The sequence below is a fragment of the Ochotona princeps genome, chromosome 27, assembly GCF_030435755.1.
Source record: "Ochotona princeps isolate mOchPri1 chromosome 27, mOchPri1.hap1, whole genome shotgun sequence".
NCBI lineage: Eukaryota > Metazoa > Chordata > Mammalia > Lagomorpha > Ochotonidae > Ochotona > Ochotona princeps.
Window position 1 is genome coordinate 26,239,828 of NC_080858.1, and position 20,642 is coordinate 26,260,469.

The 20,642-nt window shown below is 49.5% G+C and overlaps 1 protein-coding gene across 4 annotated transcripts; it reads right to left on the bottom strand.

Annotated features, from left to right (window-relative positions):
• Positions 1–1,171: 1,171 nt before the first annotated feature.
• PUS7L (pseudouridine synthase 7 like) lies at positions 1,172–20,577 on the bottom strand. Of its 4 annotated transcripts, XM_004597886.4 has the most exons (9): positions 20,507–20,577; positions 18,530–19,451; positions 13,773–13,932; positions 11,901–12,093; positions 9,069–9,167; positions 7,014–7,095; positions 4,600–4,880; positions 3,018–3,071; positions 1,172–1,583 (listed from the first exon to the last, which is right to left on the bottom strand). In XM_004597886.4, the coding sequence occupies exons 2-9, from the start codon at positions 19,437–19,439 to the stop codon at positions 1,257–1,259; spliced, it is 2,106 nt and encodes a 701-aa protein (XP_004597943.4). In that variant the 5' UTR covers positions 19,440–19,451; positions 20,507–20,577; the 3' UTR covers positions 1,172–1,256. The 4 variants fall into 4 exon arrangements, with proteins under 4 accessions (XP_004597943.4, XP_058511959.1, XP_058511961.1 ...); XM_058655976.1 differs by lacking the exons at positions 4,600–4,880; positions 7,014–7,095; XM_058655978.1 differs by lacking the exons at positions 4,600–4,880; positions 7,014–7,095; positions 20,507–20,577 and having other exon boundaries at positions 19,309–19,448.
• Positions 20,578–20,642: the final 65 nt, after the last annotated feature.

Below are 20,642 nucleotides of genomic sequence, written 5' to 3' on the forward strand. Positions count from 1 at the left end.
CTATTCTAAGCTTGGGACAGTGTGCCAGTAGATGGAGGATCTCTGCCTATCTCTCTGCCTTCCAAATAACTAAATAAACTTTAAAAAGTAAAATGCAATGGTACAATATCCAATTTTTATGCTGAGACTCTGCTGGAATATATAATGACAATAAGGCACTTCTCCTGATGCCTGTTCAACAAGGACTGCCTGCCAGGCATTTTTAAAAATGGTCTGTACTTCAGGAAGCCCTCACACTGATGCTCCCAAGGCAGACTGGACCGAACCCAGAAGGGAAGCCCACAGGTCAGAGGAAGCTGCCCGAGGCCGCAGCCAAGCCAGGGTCCAGGCCTGGGCTCAGCCCACTCTGCCAGCACCCCTCCCGTGTGCAAAGGCTGTTCCGTCTCAGGAGCAAAGTGCTGTCATCTGTAATTAAATCCTTTGCATTTTCAAAAAAAAAAAAAAAAAAAAAAAAAGATGATGATGAACTTATTTATTTGAAAGGGGAACAGGAAAGAGGGGGAGATGGCTGATGAAGACAGTGGTGTCTGGACCCTGAAAGCAGTCCCCAGGACGACTTAACACGCACCCTAGTCATGCATCGGCGGCCCTCAGAGACTCAACACGCACCCTAGTCACAGCCGGCAGCCCTCAGAGACTCAACACATACCCTTGTCACGTGCTGGCGGCCCTCAGACACGTGTCAGTGTTGGCGCTGTCATCTGAGCAGAGATCGGCTTAGCCAAAGTCTGTGTTTTATAGATGGGAAACAGACAGTAAACAGGGCAGTGCCTGTCACAGGAAGAATGGTGAGCCGAGTGTTATTTTGCTTTTCGTGTCATGAAGGCCTAAGTCCAGGATAGCCTGCTGATGGTTGGTCTGACCAGTCCACTCAGAATCAAGGGGCAGCAGATGGCTGCTCCTGCCTCCTATCAAGATGTTTTGACTGCCGCCAACCCGCTGGCCAGTGTGCCTTCAAGGAGCTACAGAACATGAACATGACTTCACAATCTTCTCCCTGAAATGTTAGAGCTCGCACTTTTGGATGTTCAAAGGATTTTAAGAGTGCAGTTCTCCCGACATGGAACGAAGACCACTGGCACGCTGTGTAACAGAGACCGTGAGCCACGGCCGGACATGACTCATATCCAGGCACGGACACCCTCGGGCCCCACGCTGCAGCGTCCAGTCAACCCCTCCAGATGGCACATGCTCAGGTGGCAGCAGAGCCCCTTTCCTTCACAGTGACACAGACCCCAGCACCCGCAGTGTCAGCGTTAACCCTCGTGCTTCATCATTTCCCGCAGGCACACTGTGGCATAACAGGAAGCATCAAGGTCGAACGAGATCCTAAGAGACAAAGGCGCTCCAGTGCCGGCGGTGCCTTCCCCTCTGACCTCAGAGCCGTGGTCCTCCAGCAGCTGGTGCACGACGTTGTGTGGCTGCTTCACGATGTGTCGGTAGCATCCTGGTACCTTCAGAGCCAGAGCAGGCAGCCTGAAGCTGCACGTCTGCAGGCCATCCCTGCTGAGCAGCTCCTGGTACCACCGCCCCACCAGGTTCTCTGGGTACCGAACACTGTAGCCAGGCACAGGAAGAACCACCTGTGAAAGAGAAGCAACAACACACACAGGACACAGGCTCTGCAAGGAAACGGCAGCCTAGTTCTGTACGTTACGTCTGTTTCATGACTGAGCCCGGCTCTAACAGGGCCTAGGATGCACACCTCACGGGCAGCCCAGGGCAGGCCAGGCTCCGGACACTGTGCAATGGTACTTGTTCCATCTGCCAGATGAATACATCTAACCAAGGGCGCCGACCACACTCATAAAATGCAGGTACGTTTCATTAACCAAAGAGACTGAATTTCTACAAAAATTACACAATCCCAACAGATTATACTTTCTCTAACACCAGGTAAATGTACTGCTCAAAGGCACAATCACTGCTTTTGGTGGTAATTTAATATTTTCTCTTACTCAAAAATAAAAAAGCACCCAAGTAGCTGAGAAAACACGGCTTCATGAGTCATCCCCGCCACCTTGGGCTGAGCCGCCCTCCCTGAGGACGCCCAACAGCTTCTTGAGCAGCAGCGAAGGCAGGGAAGGGGGAGCACAGCGAGCAAGCCCAACGGCGCGCAGTGAAGGCTACAGCCAGGCACAGACGCACGAGTCCAATCACACGACCTCTCAGCAGAGTCAGGGAGCAGTGGAGCAGTGGCGGGTCCTGGGACTGGGCCAGGCAGAGGCGAACTAAGCAGAGGGGGCAATGCTCTGCTCTCTAGCTTCATTTTCAAAGTGCTTGAGTACAGCTTATCCACCTCGAAGCACTGTAAACCAAAACCAGTGAGTATGATGACATTGTTTTATTTTTAAATAAAGCAGGGCAAGGGGCCCGGCACAATAGTGTAGTGGTTAAAGTCCTCGCCTTGAACGCGCCGGGATCCCATATGGGTGCCAGTTCTAATCCCGGCTGCTCCACTTCCCATCCAGCTCCCTGCTTGTGGCCTGGAAAAGCAGTGGAGGACGGCCCAAAGCTTTGGGACCCTGCACCAGTGTGGGAGACCTGGTCATTGCGGTCACTTGGGGAGTGAACCATTGGACGGAAGATCTTCCTCTCTGTCTCTGCTCTCTGTATATCTGCCTTTCCAATAAAAATAAATAAATCTTAAAAAAAAAAAAAAAAAAAAGCAGGTGAGAGGCCAGCACTGTAAGTACTGTGGCTCCATGTCAGCGCGCAGGCCCTGGCCTCCACGGTTCGGCCTATGATCCAGCTTCCTGCTAACGGCCAGGAAATCAGAAGATGACCCAATGTTTAGGCACCTGCCATCCACATGGGAGGACAGCAGGAGCTTATAGCTTCTGGCTTCAGCCTGGCCCAGCCTTGGCTGCTGTGGACACTCGGGGCATGAACCCGTGTGATGGGAGATCAATGTCTCTTTTAAGGAAAGTATTTTTTAAAAAAGAGCCAACATTTTGTCTTTTAGGGACAATGTGCAGAAACAAATCCAAGTGATCATGATTTTTAAGTGAATTTACCTGATGTATTGCATACATATTAGCCAATTCCTCTTCCTCGGTAACCAGATGGACCTATTAAAAAAAAAAATGAAAATGCATACGATTCCCAATGTCCCAGATTCCCCAGCACCCCCAGCCCCATTTTGTGCGACCTGACTCCTGGATAAGAAGCACACTCCCATCAGGGTCTCCCAGAGCTGCACTCGCATGAGCCCGTCCAAGCACCAGACTGTTCTTCAAGTTGGGCCATCATTGACAGCTTTCCCAGGCCACAAGCAGGGAGCTGGATGGGAAGCGAGGCTGCTGGGATTTGAACTGGCATCCCTATGGAATCCCAGTGTGTGCAAGCCAAGGACTTAGCTACTTGGCTACTGTGCCGGACCCATGCCTTTCAAATTTAGATAAGTATATATATATATATATATATATATATATATATATATATATATATATATATATACACATACACACAGACATATGTGAACGTCTGTATTATCCTTTTGTGCTTTAACATTCAGTAATTTTATGGTGCTAACTATATAAAATACGCTCCAATGCTTTCATTGATTTTTGGAACTTGTCTGTGAAGTGGAGGTGATGATGCTGGAGTACAGTAAGCTGTTTTGCATTTGAGTCGTGCAATGTACTTCCAGGTCAATGACCTACTTCAGGCCCACAGAAGTGAAGGACAGGAGAGGGAAGGACCCACCTGCACAGCAAAACCGGAAGCACTACACTGAAGGCAATGCCTCTAGGTCACTAACAGGAAAACGGCAAATCTGGCTCACACCTTGCCTATCCAAGTCACACTCAGGGCTGGGGCAGCACACCAGGCTGATCCTACCCTTGCAGAACTGAGAATCCACAGGAGCGCCGGGTCAAGTCCCGGCTGCTCCACTTCCATCCAGCTTCCTGCTTATGGCCTGGGAAGGTAGCAGGGGATGGGTCAAGTCCTTGGTCCCTGCACCCACATGGAAGACCCAGAAGAAACTCGTGGCTCCTGGCTTTGGGTGGGCTCAGCTGGGACCATTACAACCATTTGTGGAGTGAGCCAGCAGATGAAAGACCTCTCTGGGTCTCTACTTCTCTCTCAGTAAACTCTGCCTTTCAGATAAAAATAAGTAAATCTTTAGAAATAAAATACACATATTACATGCCCCATACATCATTACTATAAAAACCTTTTTTTTCTGCCCTTTCGGAGTTTGAGTTTTAAGCCTCCAATCCCTGCTTTTTTCTTCTCGGTGTTAACAGAATACGATCTCTGGTGGCACAGACTTGACAGGAAAGTATCCAGAAAATTCTAGCAGGACATGGCCAAACAAGACTGCTGCTCTGGAAGAACCCTTACTGTGAAGTCAGGACCAGAGCCCATGGCAGCACAGATGCCTACTTTTAGAGGACCGCAGGGGCATTGCTTGCACTACTGTCTGAAGGAAGCTTTACGGCCCTCACTCCACAGCACTTCTTGTACCATTTACGGGTAAGCACCAAGCCTCATCTGGCAGCAAAGCAGAAGACGGTGATGAGGAAATGCAAATAAAAGAAAATAACCAGCGTGTTGAAAGTGTCACTGCAGAGCCTCCCACGCAGTACGCACTTTGGTGTCGGAGGATTGCTCCTCGTTAGGAACGGGGCCCAGGCGCACCAGGTCGCCTGCCACCACTCTGCTTCCATAGGCCTCGAGCCTGTAAGACACAGCCTCATTCCAGACTCGGCTGCTGTAGGCGTGGACGTAGAACATGCGCATGGCGTAGGGCAAACAGAACCACACATCTTTACAGCCCTCCTCCGTCAGGCCGAAGCGACGCAGGGACTCCAGCAGCGCTCTCTCTCGAACTTTGAACTCAGGCATCATTGCGAGCGTGCCTTTGGCATCCTCTGAAAGAGCAAACCAGAGTCAGCCCCTTGGACTGGGAGGCCAGCCCTGCAGGCCTGTGCCAGGCAAGAATCATGAACATCACATGAACATGAACATGCTAACGCTTCTCTAAGCCCAGCCACTCACACGCAGGTCTGGGACAACAGCACTCCTAGGACTCACTCAGCTTCAACAAAGAGCAGCAGAGAAAGGTGCTGTGGGCACACTTGGGACAGCAGCGCCTCCTCCGCCCTGCTGCTCCACCTCGGACCCAGCTCTCCGTTACTGCACAGCTGGGAGGCAGCGGCTGACAGCGGGGACCTGGGCTGGAGTGGCTGGCTTGTGGCTTCAGCCTGGCACCGTCCTACTGTTGCAGGCACTTTGGCAGTGCCAATACAGAGAGAAAGCTTCTCTGTCTTTCCTTCTCTCTCTTATTCTGCCTTTCAAATAAATAAATAAAAATTAAGCAAAGAAGCCAAGCGTTGGTAATTGCGTGCCACAGTTCTTCACATCAGAATAAACTACAAACAAAATACTCAGTTTAAATAAACTGCTGAGCTGGTAGGGATTGGCAATTCCTTACTGGTGATTTCTTCATAAGTACACACACATAAACACATGTATGCACACATTAATATGTATATATATATAACATAAATGTACATATACACAAGACTCACACACATACATACACATATTTCAGAGAGACAGGTGGATGGATGCTGCGTAGGTAAGGAGCTAGAGAACTCTCACTCACTGGTTTACTGCCTAAATGACCAGCCCCTCCTGGCCAAGAGCGGGTCCAGCTGAAGCCAGGAGGGCGGCAGGGACTCAGCTGCTCGGGCCGTCACCTGGTGCCTCCCAAAACACACATCTGCAGGGAGCTGGAGTCAGGGGCAGGAGCGACACAGACCCTCCTAAGGATGTGAAATGCCCATCCCAGGAGCTAGAGACTAGGCAGCTGTGATAATTGCTACACAGAATTTCTAGAACCACAAAGGACTGTGATCTGGATGCTGCAAGGGCACAGTCACCAGCCAAGGTGATGCTTTCTAAAATGTAGCCCACTGCACCTGCCGGCAGATGCTTACTTGGGTGGGGCCTTGGACTGGACTTCAACACACCTGGGGTTTCTCACGCAGGCTGAGGAAATGAGTCATCGCATCACACACCTGCTCACATGGGATTACCAACGTCAAGCCCGTGCCAGCCACGTGCAGTCACACACCTGCTCACATGGGATTACCAACATCAAGCCCGTGCCAGCCACGCGCGGTCACACACCTGCTCACATGGGATTACCAACGTCAAGCCCGTGCCAGCCACGCGCGGTCACACACCTGCTCACATGGGATTACCAACGTCAAGCCCGTGCCAGCCACGCGCGGTCACACACCTGCTCACATGGGATTACCAACGTCAAGCCCGTGCCAGCCACGCGCAGTCACACACCTGCTCACATGGGATTACCAACGTCAAGCCCGTGCCAGCCACGCGCGGTCACACACCTGCTCACATGGGATTACCAACGTCAAGCCCGTGCCAGCCACGCGCGGTCACACACCTGCTCACATGGGATTACCAACGTCAAGCCCGTGCCAGCCACGCGCAGTCACACACCTGCTCACATGGGATTACCAAAGTCAAGCCCGTGCCAGCCACGTGCAGTCACACAGACACTGGTCCTTCCTCCTGCTGAGCACTCAGCAGCTGCCACCACATTCACTGTTTTCAAAATCAAGAGGGCTGAGCAGTGATGGCATCAAAAACCAGACATGAAGCATAGACAGCGTGAACGAGCTCTCCCCAGTTAACACCTGTCTCCTCCAGCCACGATGAATGACTGCCATCGTTCTGTGTGTGCATCCTCATCAGTGCTGGTCTACACACAATCGCCAGGGCAGGCTCAGAATCTGAACTCCCCTCTTCCCACAGGATGTTGGCCAAGGAACCCGAAAAAAATATTTCTCTGTTACCTCTACCTCAATGCAAGAGTCAGAACAGACAGAATCCCAGAGATTTGGCAACGAATGCATGGGTCATGGGATAAAACGGTTCATCATACAGCACACAACCACCTCCGCCTTCTCAGTCATGTCTTACATCACTCAGCTACCTGGTTTTGTTTAGGTTAAAGCAGTTACACAACATACCAGTTTCAAGAAAATATCTCTTTGCTCTATTTACAGGATCATCCACATCTTCTGGTGTCAAAAATAATTTTACAGACTTCACCTTGAGAAATCAAGCAGATACTGAATTAAAAAAAGGAAAAAATTCAAACTCTGGCAACTTAAAAGTATACGCATTGAATAAGGATATTTGATGCTATGATCTTCTCAACAGGCTTTCAAAAACTAAACCACATTATAAATAGAAACACCTCTGTACAAAATAACTTTATGAATAGGTTAAAGTATCATGGGCTGGGACTTCTAATTCTCATTCTTCACTTGTGCTGCCGTGCTACAGACACAATGTAAGGGAAGCACCTAAGTCCTCAGATTTCACCAATACCTACAGGAAAAAACATCAGGCCACACATTACTTAGCGTTCATAATTCCCCAAACTCTTTGATCTTAAAAATAACTGCCATAACGTCAAGAAGTTGCCAGCGTTACCATTTTATGGTAAACCAAAAACAAATACCAGATGTGTTTTTCTTGCATGTTGTTAACTAGTTTATGTATCTTATCACTGTCTCCAGCACTAAGATTTATTCCCGACTATGTGTCTTAAAGAAGAGAAGGTTCTTAACAGAGATTATCCAACCCAAACTCCTACCTGATTTTCTTTTTTCAGCATTCACTCATTGAGACATTCATTATGAAAGTAGCAAATGGACTGGACCTGTGCCATGTGCTGGGTGCTGGGTGAGGGACCAGGGACCTCTGCCATGTGCTGGGTGCTGGGTGAGGGACCAGGGACCTCTGCCATGTGCTGGGTGCTGGGTGAGGGACCAGGGACCTCTGCCATGTGCTGGGTGTGGGTGAGGGACCAGGGACCTGTGCCATGTGCTGGGTACTGGGTGAGGGACCAGGGACCTCTGCCATGTGCTGGGTACTGGGTGAGGGACCAGGGACCTCTGCCATGTGCTGGGTGCTGGGTGAGGGACCAGGGACCTCTGCCATGTGCTGGGTGCTGGGTGAGGGACCAGGGACCTCTGCCATGTGCTGGGTGCTGGGTGAGGGACCAGGGATAGGGTGTTGAGCAGGAGACGGCAGATGCTCACCGTGCAAAGGAACACTCGGTGACAACCACAAGACACACCAACTTCAGGGGAGAGGTGCGTGATGCTGCAGCCCTGGGCTACAGGGGTTCCACCTGCCCTGACACTCAGAAGACCGCAAAGGCCAGGAAGCAGAGTTTCTTGGCACAGGAAGGACCCGGCTCTGAGTGCCAGGATCAGCCTCGCGGACAGTCCCCAAATAGCTGTACCACCTGAAACTCATGCTTGGCAGCGGCCTCTCCACACTCACCAGCTTGTGGAGCACAGAGGAAATCATTAAAATCACAGATTATTAACAGACACAATGGTCGAGCCCGGTGGCATAGCCTAACAGCTAAAGTCCTTGCCTTGAACGCCCCGGGATCCCATAGAGACGCCGGTTCTAATCCCAGCAGCTCCACTTCCCATCCAGCTCCCTATCTGTGGCCTGGGAAAGCAGTCGAGGACAGCCCAAAGTCCCTGCACCCACATGAGAGACCTGGAGGAAGTTCCTGGCTCCTGGCTTTGGATCGGTGCAGCACTGGCCGTTGTGGTCACTCGGGGAGTGAATCATCGAATGGAAGATCTTCCTCTCTGTCTCTCCTGCTCTCTGTATATCTGACTTTGCAATAAAAATAAATAAATCTTTTTTAAAAAAAGAGAGAGATACAGTGGTTTCTGCTCTTTCTCTCATTCGGTCCCCACCCTACAAGTAGTCCTGCTGTGGAAACCCAAATCTCGAGCCGACACCATGCTTGTTCTCCTGGCAGTAGACCCATGCCAAGGGACAACCGAGAGGCAGCCCGGCCCCCCTGAGCTCCTGAGCCCTGCCAGGCGCTCCCAGACTGCCAAGTCTCAGGAAGGATGCCACAGAAATGCCTGACTGCCAGGGCCAGGAGCCTTTCTTTCGTGCCAAGGGTCATATGACATTATAACATCATTTACAGGCCATACAACACCAATAACGAAACAGACCAAATTGCTTTTTAAAACTCATACCATCTCATTCTTCAGCAAGGCCAATCCAATTTGGTCTGTGTGAACTTTCTTTCCCTTCCCAAATCGTTGAGGTCCATAGTAATTCACAAAGCCTTTATTCTACAAAGACAAAATAACCAACTAAGAGAAAAATAAACACAATTATGGCAAACTATGTCATCACAGTTTTAATGCAAAAATTCTGCAATCACCAGTAACTGCACAGGACCGTACTGTCTGAGACATACTAAGTGCTCATTTCCTCTAACAGCAAGAACACAGAGCTAGAAGCTGGCACACGGGCACAGTGTAAGCAAGTTTTAATACGCAAACTTCCTCCTTGCTCCTGAGCGGCGTCTAGGACACTGGAACAGTCAATGCTAAATCCAGGCTAGTCCTGCACACACTGGGACCAGCTGGGACAGTCTCAGGGCTTGAGCCTTATTACTTCTGGATTCTTCTGTTTCCCTCTGACCATGGGAACAAGAAGCAGGTTTATGTCCAAATCCTGCAAGTTACGGCTCCCTTACGCAATCACATGCTCCTCAGGAGGCCCCAGTTTCTGAAATCCTGAGCCAAGAAAATGCCACATGGTCCTGGGGGACAGCAGCCCCGAGGTGGCCCTGGATTCCAAGAAATGGACACACACTTCACATCTGGACAAGAGCCAATCTGGAGGCCACGTTTTCAAACTGCCAGCTTCTTACTGCAGGCTTTAAAGACTGTCCACCAGCACCAGCCAGTTTCTGGAAGGGCAGGGGAGCTGTCCTCCCTCTCTGCGAGCACATTCACTGCCTCAGCCAGCAGCTGCTGCCCATCGCCAGGCCTGCTCAGGCCGGAGGGCCGACACAAGCCGTCCTGGGCAGGGGACGAAAGGAACTGCACCTTTTCCTTTTGTCACTCATGGACATCAGCTGCAGACCAAATAAGGTCTCCCTGCATCAAACCTCACAGCTCAAAGGTTCTGATGATACTGAGTTTGGACAAAGCAACATCAGATAAAACCTCTGAACAATCATTTTCCCCAGCAAATTACCAATAAAAAAAAAAAAAAAGGCTTACAATGGAGATACCCCCCTGTAAAAAAAATATGCAGACTCCTGTTTTCAAGGTTTCTCAATATATTCCCCTAATCATGAAACGCCCCCCAAAACTGGCTAGAGCCAAGATGACTTCTAGCAGGAGGTCCTAATTCTTAGTTGCTTGTTTATAAGTACCAAGGAAAGATAGACAATCAACGCCATCGGAGTTCAGAGAGGCCACCTCCATTTTCAGGAGAGAAGATGTTAGCAGCAGCTTTTCAGTGGGAACAAAGGCAGAACCACAGCAAGATCCATCAAGAAAAAAGGTCCAAATCACACCGGGGCATTTCACCTGAGAAGGCCCGTCTACATGCAGGCGAAGGGCCCCTGAGGAAGGATCCCCAAGGAAGCCACAGTCAGCTTACTGCGGATGTCTACCTGCTCGAGAGGCCTAACCTGCTTCTCAGTGTCAACTACAGGGCAGAATCACTTCAACAGCTTTAGAAAAGGTGCATGCCATGGCCAGCAATATGGCATGGTGAGTTAAGCAGCAGCCAGCAGTGCCAACATCCCATACGGATTCTAGAACGAGACTGGGCTGCTCCACTTCTGATCCAGCTTCCTGCCAATGTGCCTATGAGAGCAGAAGACAGTCAAGTTCCGGGGCCCTGGCTTGCATGCCTGGTTCCTGGTTTCCACCCAGCCCAGCACCAGCCACTGCAGCCATTTGTGGGGTGAGCTAGTGAGTACATCTCTCACTCCTTTCTCTCTCTCACTCTTTTCCTTGACCCTGCCTTTCAAATAAATAAATAAATGTTAAGACAATATATAAACATACCTAAGTCATTAGACAACACATTGTCCTTTGACTGGCTTGAAACTGGAAGGTGCTGAGATCTTTAAAAAGCTGCTCAGGCTGAAGGCCCGGCGCAGTGGTGCTGCAGCCTACTGTCCATCCTGTGGACACTGGTGCTTCTCCCAGCTGCTCCACTTGCAATCCATCTCTCTGCTTATCACCTGAGAAAGCAGCAAGGATGGCCTACGTCCTTGGGACCCGGCACCCACGTGGCAGACCTGAGGCGCCTGGCTCCTGGCTCCAGATCAGTTGGGCTCTGGCTTGTGCAGCCTCTGGGGAGTGAACCAGAGGACGGAAGACTTCTCTCTTTAGCTCTCCTTCTCTGTGAAGTCTGCCTTCCAAACAAAAATAAATAAATCTTAAAAAGAAAAAAACCTACTTGGGCTGAGAACTATTGGTCTAGGTCAAAGGTCAAACAACTAGAGCCTACAGGTAATCGGCTCCGCGTGCATTTCTGTGAATAAGGTTTGCTGTTACACAGCTCATGCCTGTCTGTGTGCCTCTATGCACCATCACTGGACACATCGTCACTGGGCCCTTCGCAGTAGAGACAACCAGACTGAAGCCTACAGCTGTACATATGGATCAAAATGCCAGGCAGCTCTCATGGAAAAATGTAGGTAGTCTTATCATAAGATATTAAAATATGACTTGTAACTCATTTGAAGAAAATCTTGAAGAAAATTCAAAATTAGGTTAAAAACAAAAAAAAGATTGCATACAATTCTGAAATATCATCATTTACCAAAAGTTTCTGAAGAGAATTGCTGAGCAAAATTTACAAACAATAAACCCCCTTCTATCTGGGCAGTTCCTAAAATGAATCTTTATGTTTTGCTTTAATACAAAAGTATGTTAAGAAAAAAAAATACCAACTAGGTCAATGACCCCAATGATCACTTTACAGAGGTGTCATGCGGGCCTGGGGCTGGCCAGCGGCCCTGGAGCCCAGGAGCAGGTGCAGGCGGTCTTTACCTTCACGTTTTCGATGGCCTCCAGGACCCTCCCGGCCACGGGTGCAGAGTCGCCACTCTGACTTCTTACATCCCTGATGATGACGTCAAAGTGGTTTCCTTGCAGCTGGCCGAGCCTCAGGGCCTCGCTTGCAGGCCGCACGTTAAACACACTCATTCTCTTGTTCTCAACTATTTTCTCAATATCTTTAAACCTGCAGGTCACATATCACACAAACTCAGCTAAATCTTACACTTCAATTTTGCTTTAATAGAAGGGTTTAAAAGCTAGTTGCTGGGTGACCCTTGTATGAGAACATTAATAGAGTTTATTTTGCATTCTTATTCATACATTTGTTATTTCAATAAATGTTTACTACTTCCTCTGGTGGATAATACTAAGAGGTTAGTCAAAGCATACTTCCCACCGCCCTGGCCCGGCACATGCGCATCAGGCCAGGACACACCTGCAGGCAGGTTTCTTCACGCTCTCACCCAGATCTGCCCCTTCTCTCCTAAGACTGTCCTGACAACACACCAAGCAGAATTCCTCAGAACCGAGACTTTCCTAAAATTCCACTGACACTTTCCCCCTTACTCTTCAGTCCTTTTGCAACACATTCCAGGCGGCTAAGCCCAACTTCTCAGACTCTGTAGGAGATGACAGAACCCTCCCATTACATCCACCTTTCCTGGGGTTTTTCAGGGAGTCATCAGCTCTGTTAGACAGCCTTTACTTGAGCTGAGTGTCCCTTCAGAGCTCTGGGGTTTTACATCTGGTAAAATCCTACCAGTACTTAAAAGGAACTCAAAATGTACATCCATAAGCTAACTCAAAGGCATCCCCCTTCCTAAAATAAGTCACTGTCTTTCATGATTAAAAAGCAGCTTTTGGCCTAAACGTGCCTGTTCACACCTGGAGTTCTCGGACCCACTCGGCTCCAGGCCTGGGACGAGATGAGCGCACACACGAGTCACACGCAGAGTGGACATCTGACCACCTGACAAGCAGTGACCGGCGCATCAGGATTACCTCACTCAACTTTCCTGAGTTATCTTAGTCAATATCCGTAAGACACAGACGTGCCAGAACCGTTAGCACAGTCCTCTTGACAGAAAAAGCTGGAAGTCTAAAACAAATCAGTCTGATGATAGGTACAATTTTGAAATACTTTGTGACATAAACTTTTATATAGCAATATTTAACATTCAGAGTTTATTCATTTGAAAGGCAAAGAAGGTCAAAGTGAGAGAAGAAAGCTCCAGGGCAGGACCACACCAAAGCCAGAAACTCACAAATCCACCCGGACCTTCCACACGAGCACAGGGACCCAGGCACTGGAGCCACACCAAAGCCAGAAACTCACAAATCCACCCAGGTCTTCCACGCGAGCACAGGGACCCAGGCACTAGAGATACCATCTGCTTCTCTTTCCACTTTCCCCAGATACAGGAAGAAAAAAGGATATTGGAGGCAGTTGTCTTATCTACTTTCACCCATTCCTCCACCCTTCCCACATTAATTGGCTTTCCACACGGGCATGCATCTTTCTCAACTGTATAGAAGCATCATCAAAAATAAAATGTATTATTAATAAAAAAAAAAAGCAAGCAAGCAGAGATGGGGAACTGGCACAGTGGCTCTACAGGCTAATCTTCTGCCTGCCAGTGTCAGCATCCCATATGGGCACTGGTTTGCATCCTAGGTGCTCCACTTGCAATCCAGTTCCCTGGTTATGGCCTGGAAAGCAGAGGACAGTCCAAGTGTTTGGGTCCCTGGTGAGGACTGTAGTCACAAGAGCTCCCCCAGTGCGCAGTACCGCTCTGCGGGCAAGCCCATGCTGACTGTGCGTGAGGCAGCACGAAGGAGCTCCCACGGAGCAGCAGCCATTACCTCTCCGTGGTCACTTTCCTAACCACCATGGCTTGGTAGGTGATGGCCTTCTTGTCCTTCAGGCCGGCATAGCTGAAATCTGCAGGAGTCACACCTAGTTTGGCAGCTAGAAAATCAATTGCTTCAAACATTTCCACATTTTCCTTTCGGAGGGTAAAAGCTGAAACAAAATTAATCCTTGGTTATAAGAAAAGCAGTTTCCACATACCAATCACATTCTTAGCCGACTAATGGATTAGTGTAATGACACAAGTAATTACACAAGACTATCTTTAAACAAAACACTATTATCTGAAAACACCAGCTGACTGCAGATGTACAGAGTGGGTGCTCAGGCACAGTGGGTTCAGCATCACAGATGCCCATACCCCACAGCAGAGTCCCAGCCAGCGTCCCGCCTGCTCTGCTCTGATGCAGCTTCCTGCTGATGCTACCGGCAAGGACCTGGGTCTGTGCCACCCGGCGGGAGACCCGGGTGCAGGTCCCGGTTCCCACCTTAGCCTACTGAGCATCTGGGGGACTCTGGGGGGTGGGAGATGTCTCTCCTCCTTCCACACACTCACTCTGCCTTTCAACAAACAGATGCTTAGGAAAAGAGACAGAGATTTAAAAAATCAAGTTCCTTAATGTGGGATTTATATCCAGCCCAAATACACTTTGGTTTCCCAAGTGCCACTTCCACTCACACCTCCGTGATCCTGAGCTAGAGACGCACTAGAACATTCTTCAGCTTAGCAGTCTGGCATGCCGGGCCCCAAAAGGCATGAATTCCCTCACTCACACTCCTGCTCCTTCTTCAGAATGCCACAACAGCAGCACCTTGCCCAAGAATTCTTTTCAGACACTAAGACCCCAGGCAAGGATTAAGCTGCTTTTGTTCACCATTACTGTATCCTCCTTCTAGAATATGTGAAAGAACAGTCAAGCACTTGTGGACATGATGGGAAATGTGCGGCCTGGACAGGAGCTGACTGCTGCACTCCGCACACCTCCACGAGCGATGACTGCTGCACTCCGCACACCTCCACGAGCAATGACTGCAACACACACCACCCTCGCGTCTGCTTCTCCCAGGGAGCGCAGCCCCAGGACAGCAGCGCGCTGGCGACACCGCACCAGCCTCCACGGCGGGCCGCTCACCGCAAGCACCAAGAACCAGCAGCCAGGGCTTCCAATCGGCCAGGACAATCCTGCCTGACTAGTTTGCAATATTAGCCCACTGCCCGAGTACAAAAGTACGTTTTTAGCCACAAAAATGCAAAATTTAGAATAGTAACATTTAAGACAATCAGATCTTTGAATGTTAAGGAGAATGAGATCTGTTCAATTATAAACATTTAACTGATTTATATTTATTTTTTCATGTTAATTCTTAAGTTAATGAACAATATGGAAACATTTATATAAACTTAATGGTCACTAATTTACGAGTTTAATTTGTTAAGTTTATAACATATCCCTAATCACTTGGGAAAATCAAAGTATTCAAAATAAAAACAACTAAATCAAACTTTAAAATTCAACTTCAGAGGCTTATACTTTGAGCCATGCTGAAATAATTTGGAATCAGACGACCTCCCACGGCAAATAAACAGAAAACTGGAGCAAACATTGAAACCACACGCTTTCAGACAATGAGGAACAGGCACCTCAAGACTGTGATCCCAAAGAAAAGAGCCAGTGTGAACCCCCAAAACCTCCTGGTGTAGCCCCAGACCCCAGGAGGGCACAGTAATCCTGCAGGGTAGCAGGGTGAGATGTGACAGAAGGGGGGCGGGCAGGGCAAGTGGTTCAACATGCTAATTCTCCACCTTACAGAGCTCATATACCATACGGGTGCTGTTTTGTGGCCTGGCTGCTCCACTTCCCACCCAGCTCCCTGTTTGTGGCATGGAAAAGCAGTGGAGGATAGCCCAAAGCCTTCGGCCCCTGCACTGACATGACAGACCCATGACAGATCCAGGAGACGCTCCTGGCTATGGATTGGCTCAGATCCAGCCTCTGTGGCAATTTAGGGAGGGAATCAGCAGTTGAAGATCTCTCTGAAAATCTGCCTTTCAAAAAAAAAAAAAAAAACCAAAAAAACAAAAAACAACGAGTGGCCTGGAATTCACAAGGCGGAGACCCAGGTAAGAGAGTGGAAGTGGGCTGGGAGTGTCCAGAAACCAGGAATAGGTGCTCGCTTCAGCTGTGGCTAGCAGGCTCTGTATGTCACGTGTGTCTAGAATCAGGCGTGCCTCTCCTGTTGTGTCATAGGCCACCTCAAGCATTAAGGGCTCACAGCACGTTCCAGGCTTCGAAGGTCAGAATTCGAGATGCCTTGGATGGGTCGCTTCAGCTCCAGCTGTCCGAGATGAGGCTGCAGCCCTGGCAGGGCTGGAGAGGACCTGGATGGGCTACAGAGAGAATCTCAACAGCCACCTTGCTCCAGGGGCGAGTCCAACCGAGGGCTCCGCAAGCCATGCCCTGGGAGGCCTGAACCGTCTCCCCTGTTACAGAGCTGAGATTCTGACAAAAGATTCTGCCATCTCATGGGTGACCTGCTTCTTGGAAGCCATTTGTTAAACACCCACATCATCCTGGGAGCTTGGAGGGGCATTTGGGGGGGAGGGTTGTTTGTTTTTCCTCTAAATTTCTTCTGGATGCAGAAAGAAGCCACGCAGTGGAAAGCTCTGGCTACAGCATCCCTTTCGCCTCCTCAGGTCGTGCAGGCTGCCACGCTGGGTCTCAAGTTGCCTTCTTCTCACTTCCTCTACACTCTGCAGCTCCTCCTTCCGCTGTGTCCTCGTAACTATTCGTAACCTCAGCAAAGTATGGGACCAGTGCCACGGCACAGTAGGCTCACCCTGCACCTAAACCACGAGTTCAAGTCCCAGTTGCTCCACTTCTGACCAGGTCTCTGTCAATGTGCCTGGGAAAGTAATGGAAGACGACCAAGTGTTTGGGCCCCTGTCACACATGTGGAGACCCAGAAGAAGTTCCTGGCTTCAGACCAATGCTGCTTCAGCTATTGCAGCTGCTTGGGGAGTGAATCAGTGGGTAGAAGATTCTGTCTCTCCTCTCTCTGCAACTCTGATTTTCAAACATAAATAAACATACATTAAAAAAAAAACTTTCTATAGACTACTGACCCAAACTTATACTCTTAAAATTTCAAGTAGCATACAGCATTCGTCAGTGACTCTTGCACTTGCATATAACGCTAATACGTTTGTTCACTTTTATTGCTTGCCCTCTGTGCCAAGCCCTGTAGCTGCAGCTTTCTCCTTGAGAAAGGCAAGCCACACGATGAGCCAGAAATCGCCAGGAGGGAAAGGAAATTAACCTGTTTCTGCTACAGAATCATTCCCTAATGAGCCCACTCAACTTTAAGAATACTATTGTTAAAGTACAACAATCATCTGGTAATTAAGCAACATGCCCTGGCATTATTGCCCCACTTCACATTTGTGGAAACCAAGTCTTTAAGACAATCCACGTTTCATTAGCCTTTTTTGTGAACTAAGGTCATAATTGCAAAATAAACCCACACAGGAATCAACACGTGCACCACGGTCCAACAAGCACTATCTTATACAAATCTGGCTTGCTGGTTTTCTCAGAAATCACTTGCTAAATGAATTCCTGAAACAGCCATCCGAAACTCACCCCATCGCAGGGCTGATGCGGTGCTACGGCAGGCAACACAGGCGCACCATGCAGGAGAGCAGCTCTGCTTCCATCCCGGCTCCCTGCTAACGTGCCTGGGAATGCAGCGGATGACGGCCCAAGTGCTTGGGGCCCATGGCAGACTGAGACACAGGTCCAGGCTCCTGGCTTATAGCTGGCCCAGATCTGCCTGTTCATCTACCTGGAGAACCAGCAGATAGAAGAGCCCCTTTTCTGTCTTTCCCTGCTTTTCCATCTTTCAAATAAACAAATATTTTTAAAAAGTAAATATTAGAGAAAAAAAGAAACTCTTTCCATCCTTCAAATAGGGAACAGAAAAGTTATGCCTGGATTTGCACCCCATGGTGAGTCTTAACTCCATCTCCTAAAACACGAATTCTAGCAACACAGCCCCAGAGCAGCAGCCCCGAGAGCACTGCCCGAGCATCTGGCAGCCCCACTCTAACCTTCACACCCAGAGAATGGCGTGCAGAGATCCCCTCCTGGCTGAACACATCCTCCAGCAGACTCAGAGATGAGGCGATCTTCCCACCTTCACACACTGCAAAAATTCCTTCTTCTCTCTGAATGCTTCATTTCAGTTAAAGAGGCTTTCAAATCCGGGTACTGACGGGGTTGGGCTGTGGGGAGCGGCCCTCTCCCCTTCCCTCCCCACTTTCCCAGATACTGGAGGAAACAAGCAGACTGGGGGCAGCTACCTCATCCACCTCCCCCATTCCTCCTCCCTCTGCACCTAGCTGAACGGATCCCTCTCAACTATGGAAACATCACCAAAAATAAAACAAATTATTATTTATATATATATATATATACATATATATATATATATATATATGAAATTGGCACTCACTGTTGATTCTTAGTGCAAAATAACCAGTTCCACTTTGCCCGTGTCTGTTACCCACTCTTTCATCAGTAAGGAGCATTTTTGCTTTCAGTGTAAGCTAAGTCTTCACGTTCCACTAAGTAACACACCCACGTGTTCCCTCCGGTTCCTCTCTAGTTCATTCACTTGAAGTTCTTCTGCCTTCACACACTTCACTTTGAAAGCACTCATGAAGGAAAGCGACAATAACGTACTGAAGTACCTGTGTGCGCGACCTCTGGCCGCTGGCCGTCCAGCAGGGACCTCTTCCTGGCCTTGTGCGTTCTGTCCCGAAATCTTACCGTCACCACCACCTTCGGGTCTCTGGCACTGCAACCCAGCTCGGGGAAAGACTTGGACTCCATGAGGCCCCCAAACCTTTTGTGGACAAAAAGGTGGACAGCTCTTCTGCGCTCTTTGTTTGTATCAGGCTTAAAAGAAAAGGTGGAATTTTCTTCCTTTGCATTCAAATATGTAAAAAAGCCAGCTGCTTCTTCTTCAGACACCAAGTGACACAGTTCTTTATACCTAAGATTTGGTTTTACAACAATTGTACTGTCTTTTATTAAAGTTATTAAAAAAGGAAATTTTTGTCTCACAGCCGTATGTAAAGCAGCCCTCTGGTTTTTGCTGCAAGTTTTGGCCAAGGGAAATTCAGATGACTCGACCAGCTCAGTCCCTGAATTCCACCTCTCTTTCAAATCCAGGGCAAACTCACTCAGCTGCTCATTTGTTTCTCCATCTAAAAACCAGCTTATCACGTCCTCTGCATCTTCTTCAGTCTGGCATGTCCTACCACTGAGGGGACCTTCCTGGTCACCAGGTGACCTGTCTGAACCACAGGGGTCCCCACTGGGGCACCTGGCCGCAGCATTAGCCCCCTGACTACTACCTTCATCAACGGACACATTTTGAAGATCCAGTTTTGGCCTTTTGGCCAAACTGTCTGGCTCAACAACGTGGCTCTTGTTAGTAAGTTCATCAAGGGGCTTAGTGACCAACCTTCCCCGTTCATCAAGCTCAGTAACCACGAAGTCACTTGGAGAGCTTCTGATAGTGCCGCAGAAGCCAATGTGATCACTCATGAAACACAAAGCATCACAGCAGCTCCTGTCACGGGCATCCTCTTCCATTCTCAGCTATCCCTACAAAAGAAGCACAGGCACACTTACCACAAAGCAACAGGTTGGCACTTCTTTAATTCGGCATCATTTTTAATTCTGAGTTCCCTGAAGAGAACTGAATAACTTGTACCTATGCCTGTATATTCCAGCTCTCTGGGTGAACCAGCAGGTGAGACAAGTCCGGATAAGTGCTGACCTGTGTCCTGCCTTCCACGCTCCAGACGCCACTCGCCATCTGGGACTCAACTGGGCCATTTCAGTATTTGTGGGTCCACAAACAAGAAACCAGGAATGTTTACAGTGATTTGCCTAAACCCCACACTGGAAGCGTCAAATGTTCAGCTAATTCCAAAGAACTTCACGGTCAGGGTTGGCGACACAACAGGGAAACGACCGTGGGTGAAGCTCTAAACCCCTCCTACCTTCTGGTCCCACCCCAAGGTGGCATCTCGGCCAGGAGAGCCGCAGCACTGGCCAGAGGGGAGAGGCAGCTCTCGCCCACGCTCCTTCCCGAGGGGGCAGCGGCACCCTCAACCCCAGAGAGGGTATCCAACCAACAGGCCACCCCGCCCCGCTGGGGCGTTCTTTCACACACAAAAAATATGCTGTTTAATTTCCCCCAAAATATGTCTAGCTAACTCTCCCTTAAAATTCTTTGTTGTCCATACCCCTGGACTGAATGTGAGTTTTGTGGTCAAGAATGTTCCGGGCCGTTTCCGCTGCTTTTTGGCCCACTTTGGGATGGCGTCAAGCACACCGCCGGTCTGACGTCAGAACCGACTGAGAGAGAAGGGAAGAAAGAAACAGCACTCCGGCCAGCTCACAGAGAGCCACATGCAAGAAGGGGCCTGGGAAGGCATGGAAAGATACAAGCAAGCAGGCGGACATCATACTAAACTCGCTCAGTGCTAGAAAAATAGGCCAGGGACAGAACCCGCCGTGAGGTGGGCGGCGCGCGGCCCTGAGAGAAGCAGCCTGGCGTGGCCCCGACGGACGGGGTGCAACATCCCGAGGCGGCCTCCGTGCTAGGAAGGCGAGCGCCCACGCGGGGCCAGCGCTCCCCCTCACACACCTACCTGGCCAGCTGGGCCGGCCGCACGGGCTGACCGCTAATGCCCGGCGGAGGCGCAGTGCGCAAGCCCGGAAGTTGGCCTTCCGTAGTCTCCGACGCAGAGCTTTGAAAAGGGGCAGACACCCATCCGGTAGTTCCCC

Coding starts and splice junctions, on each gene's coding strand:
- PUS7L (XM_004597886.4), bottom strand. CDS start 19,439: ATGGAAGAGGATGCCCGTGACAGGAGCTGCTGTGATGCTTTGTGTTTC. Junction 4,881..7,013: donor GAGATATTTTCTTGAAACTG/GTATGTTGTGTA, acceptor TTGCTCTTTCAG/AGGATGCCAAAGGCACGCTC. Junction 3,072..4,599: donor AGCAATCCTCCGACACCAAA/GTGCGTACTGCG, acceptor TTTTTTTAATAG/GTCCATCTGGTTACCGAGGA.